This window comes from Lipotes vexillifer, unplaced genomic scaffold, assembly GCF_000442215.2.
Source record: "Lipotes vexillifer unplaced genomic scaffold, Lipotes_vexillifer_v1.1 scaffold382, whole genome shotgun sequence".
Taxonomy (NCBI): domain Eukaryota; kingdom Metazoa; phylum Chordata; class Mammalia; order Artiodactyla; family Lipotidae; genus Lipotes; species Lipotes vexillifer.
The window spans coordinates 11315600-11320404 of NW_006780611.1; the positions used below are offsets into that span (position 1 = coordinate 11315600).

The 4805-nt window shown below is 55.0% G+C and overlaps 1 protein-coding gene across 2 annotated transcripts in view; it reads left to right on the forward strand.

Annotated features, from left to right (window-relative positions):
• Positions 1-245: 245 nt before the first annotated feature.
• The window catches only part of TMPRSS6 (transmembrane serine protease 6), a 35418-nt gene continuing 30858 nt past the window's right edge, over positions 246-4805 (forward strand). Inside the window, exon 1 of one of the 2 annotated variants that reach the window (XM_007454065.1) lies at positions 246-445. In XM_007454065.1, the coding sequence (XP_007454127.1) occupies positions 250-445 (196 nt within the window). In that variant the 5' untranslated portion in view covers positions 246-249. The remainder of the gene's footprint in view (positions 446-4805) is intronic. The other variant, XM_007454066.1, reaches the window with a different exon arrangement.

Below are 4805 nucleotides of genomic sequence, written 5' to 3' on the forward strand. Positions count from 1 at the left end.
CAGATGCAAAGGTAGGCATTCTGGAGCCAGACCAGGTCCAGCTGGTCACCGGGGCGAGTTGCTCTGAGACGTGCTTCGCTCCTCTGTGAGCTGGCTCAGCGCCCACTTTCAATTACTGCTATACCTGGCGTTATCCTCCTCCTCCAAAAGGCAGGGGTGCCGTCTTACTTCTGTGCAAGGTTGGCGTTCAGTAAAGACTCCCTTGCAAATGCCAGGCTGTTTCCAACCCTGGTCTGTTTCCTTGCCAGGATGCCCATGGCCGAGGCCCCCCAGGCGGCTGGCGGGCAGGGCGATGGAGGTGATGGCGAAGAGGCAGAGCCGGAGGGGATGTTTAAGGCCCCCGAGGACTCCAAGAGAAAAGTCCGCGACTACCTCCGCCTGGCTCCCCTGTGGCTGGCCCTGGTTGTGTTGGCTTCAGTGGGGGTCCTGCTCTGGTATCTCCTAGGTAACTGCGGGGCCCTTGGGAGAGGTGCCTGGGGAGGACTTGGGGGCGGTCGAGGGGTCACAGCAGGACAGATCAGGATTCCAGGCTCAGCAATGCCTAGAAACCACTGTGCGACCTTGGACATGCACTCTCTCTGCGTCTCCGTTCCTGTCCCACGAGATGGGAGTGCAAGTTCCTTGCTGGGGCCTAGTGCCCACAGTTCCCAGCAGCTGCGGAAGGAGTGCTCTCCCAGTACCCAGTTCTTGTAAAGTGACAAGCTGAAGGGGTGTAAACATTGCCTCCCCTTGCCTGCAGCCCTCCTGGGTTTGCCCCTGGGGCTTGGAGCCACCTGGCTCAGCTGGAGGAGGCCCAGTGGTGCTGGTGGTGCCTGGCACCAATTAGTGCGTCTGCTCACTGGAGCCCGACCTGGGAGCTCTTCTAGGGTGGGGACCATAGCTATCATCTCGGGGTCTCCAGGGCCCAGCATGAGTGGGAATGAAGGGGAGGGGGCCACAGAACTCAGGTGTCCGGGGGGTTGTCCATGCACGTAGATGGCTTTATACCCCAGCATGGGCACATGTGGAATTTAACCCAGAGGGAATGTGGGTGCCGTGCGGGGGGTGGCAAGAATGTCCAGAGCAGGTAGCTCAGGCATCTCCCATGTCCTGAATTTTGGCCCTCCCTCTCTGGTATCACAGCCCTCAGTCAGTCCCCTGGAACCCCAGGAGCAACTGGCCCATGCTCTGGGTCCATTCATCCATCCTTCTATGCATCCATTCAGTACTGAGGACCTCCTATATGCCAGCTCTGTGCCAGGCTGTAGAGAGAGTTCTGTTCTCACCATAAAGCTTGGCATGTGCTAGGACAGAGAAAGCAGAGGGGGCCCCGGTGGAACCCTAGCAGGGACAGCCCACCTTGCCCAAGTGATCAGAGACCTCCCATTAAGCACTCTGCAAAAGTTAGATCATTTTCTTACTGACTGCATCTCCTGGTGGAATTTCAGGTCCACTGAAAGGAATGGGGACCCATTTTGGAGCAGCCACTGGGGAGATCAGCCTCGGCCCAGCTCTAAAGGGGGTCGAGGTGGGGGGGTATTCTGGAACCCCCGGGTTGAAGCTGTTAGGAAGCCTGGGTCTGATGAGGACCCACCTGCCGTGATGCCGGATGGATTGTGATTCTGTTCAGAGCCGAGCAACGCAGGCCGGGAGTGGAAGCTGTGTGCATTTCACCACCGGCAGGAAGCCAGTGCCCCAGATAACACGGGGCTGCCGAGGCCTCCTTAGGCTGCGGGATAATTAGTCTTCAGGGGAAACCATAGAGAGTCAGGCTGGAGGGCCAGGAACTCACCTGCCAATTGTCTTTTTTCTCAGAGTCTGATTTCTCCTGATTACACTCCTAGAGTGAATCACCCCCCTTGGGGTGGGTGCTCCATGGGGCTGAGGACCCAGGGGGTGAGTGCCCCAAAGCCTCCACTGGGGGAAGCCAACCCCTTCCCCAGAGGGATGAGGACAGAGGAGGCACTTTAGGAGATATGTGAACGATTCCTCCCGCCCTGGGCCAGGCTGTGCTCCGGGTACCGGGCACTGGGTGAGGAGATGAGTCAGAGACATGCTGGACGAGAGGCCTATTGCACTGGAACAGGATAAGCCTGAAGGAGCGAATGACTGGTTAAGTGGCAGCCTGACCCAGAAAGTGGCCCAGGAGAAGAGAGGAGAGGGTGGGGGCCGGCTTCCCAAGGCCGGTGGGCCCTGGGCTGGTCCACTTGGAGCCCAGCAGTGGGGCCCTTCATGCCACCCAGCTGTATTTCCCTGGTTTTCTCCCTCTCTTGCTCTCCTGGGCCACAGTTTTATGCTTTCTTCTCAACCCTCCCTCACCTCCCACCCACTTTGCCCCCTGCTTCAATGAGAAAACGGAACCACTCCGAAGGGAAGCCCCATAGATGCCCTCCCAGCCGTACCCACGTGCTCTGTGCTCCGCCCATCCCCACGTGGGAACCAGCCCTGCCCCATCTAAAGTCAGCTGTCCTCCCGGCCCAGGTCCCACTCCCTTCGTCCTCGTGGTGGCCGGGCTCCAGCCATGTCCCCTCTCTCCTCCGGTGGCATCATCCGTCACTGTACAGCATTTCTCATTGCTCCTGTACCGAATCCCTCTTGTGCCTGCACACGCACACACACACACACACACACACACACACACACACACACACACGCACACAGAGCCATTCTCTGCTCCCCTTTGCAGCAAATCCCTGTTGTTTGAAAATGCTTCGGCCTCCCGTTCCACGCCTCTTTCGGGCACCCTTTCCGATCTGACTCCCTGCCCCTCACCCCCGAAACTCCAACGGTGCTTGTCAGGGTCACCAGTCCTCACGTTGCAGAATTAGGCGGTCAGTCCTCGTTGCATCTGTCCCATCGGCAGCACGTGACCGGGCGCTTCCCTGCCTCCTCCTTGACACGTTATCCTTACTGGGCTTCCAGGGTGCCCACACTTTCTTTGCCCTCAGCTCATGGTGGCTTCTCCTCTATGTCCTTTCCCGGTGGAGGGACCCGCCTCCTCTCTGCTCCCACCCCCCACCCCGACATTCCCTTATGCCCTGAAGATTCCCAAATTTTTATTTCCAGTCTGGGCCTCTCCCTTGAGCACCACTGTAACACCGGGGCCTGCCCCTCCTCCAGGATATCTAAGTGCATCTCAGACCCCATTGACACTTAACTCTCTTGTGAATTGTCAGTCTACCTTTTGAGTATATTTTAAAGGGGCTTTCATATATACATATATCTTTTTTTGTGGTACGCGGGCCTCTCACCGTTGTGGCCTCTCCCGTTGCGGAGCACAGGCTCCGGACGCGCAGGCTCAGCGGCCATGGCTCACGGGCCCAGCCGCTCCGCGGCATGTGGGATCTTCCCGAAACGGGGCACGAACCCGCGTCTCCTGCATCGGCAGGCGGACTCTCAAGCACTGCGCCACCAGGGAAGCCCGGGGCTTTCATTTTTAATTGATGTTTACCAGTTGTTAATATAAAATGATATTGAACTATTGATTTTCCATGTTTCAGAGGCAATGTGTGTTTATATATGAGATTTTTGGAAGTTCCAGATGTTGAGAAAATGGTATATAACTTTAGGGTATCATCAATAGTGACCTAAGAGGGCTTCCCTGGTGGCGCAGTGGTTGAGAGTCCGCCCGCCGATGCAGGGGACGCAGGTTCGTGCCCCGGTCTGGGAAGATCCCATGTGCCGCGGAGCGGCTGGGCCCGTGAGCCATGGCCGCTGGGCCTGCGCGTCTGGAGCCTGTGCTCCGCAACGGGAGAGGCCACAGCAGTGAGAGGCCCGCGTACCGCAAAAAAAATATAAATAAATAAATAAATAAATAAATAAATAAATAAATAAATAAAAATAGTGACCTAAGAAAATCCTTTAAAATTGAAAAAAAAAATGGAGAGAACATCCTAGGTGGTGGCCATTCCATCCTTCCCGTTGCTCCCCTAACTGCTTTCTTTCTTTTACTCCCCAGCCCCAATTTGCCACCAGCAAACCTGGTCCTCTCTAACCCCAAAACATACCCTGACTCCAAGCACTTCTCTCCCGCTTCACTGCGCAGCCTGGTCCAGTCTTCCCTGGACCACTCTCACTTGATGGCTGCAGGAGCCTCCTGTAGGTCTCTCTGCTTCTGCCTTTGCCTCCTTAGAGCCTGTTCTCAACACAAAGGCAGAGGGATGTTTTTACAAAGCAAATCAAATCATCTAACTTCTCTGCTTAGAGCCTCCCAGGGCTCCCGTCTCACTCAGAGCAAAAATCAAAGTCCTTCCAGGGTTGCAAGGCCCTACATGACCTCCCCCTCCCCTATGTCATCTCCTCCTGCTCTCCCATAGCTCACTCCTTGCTGTTCCTCAAACATCCAGACAAGCTCCTGCCTCAGGGCCTTTGCACTTGCCGGTCTGCTGCCTGAAATGCTCGTCCCATAGATTAACATCCACATGGCTGATACCATCTCCCTCTTCTTTGGCCTCCAAGTTGCAGCCCACACCAGCCCTTGATTTCCACGCCACTTACACCTCTAACGTGTTATGTCCTATGTTTGTTGTTTATTGTCTATCTTTCTTGTTAGACTACAAGCCCTGAAGGACAGGTTTGTTTTTTCTTGATTATTTTGTTCATTGTTATACTGGTATATTCCCAAGTGCTCTAGGCCAGTCCCTAAACATAGCAGGTTCTCAATAAATACTTATTGAATGAATGAATAAATGACTGAATAGGGGTATAAACCCTGGGCTGTGAATCTATTGTCTTCACATCAGCCAAAACAATCTTTCAAAACGGAAATCTGGTGACATCATCCCTGATTTTAAACCTTTCATGGTTTCCCTTTGCTCATTAGGGAA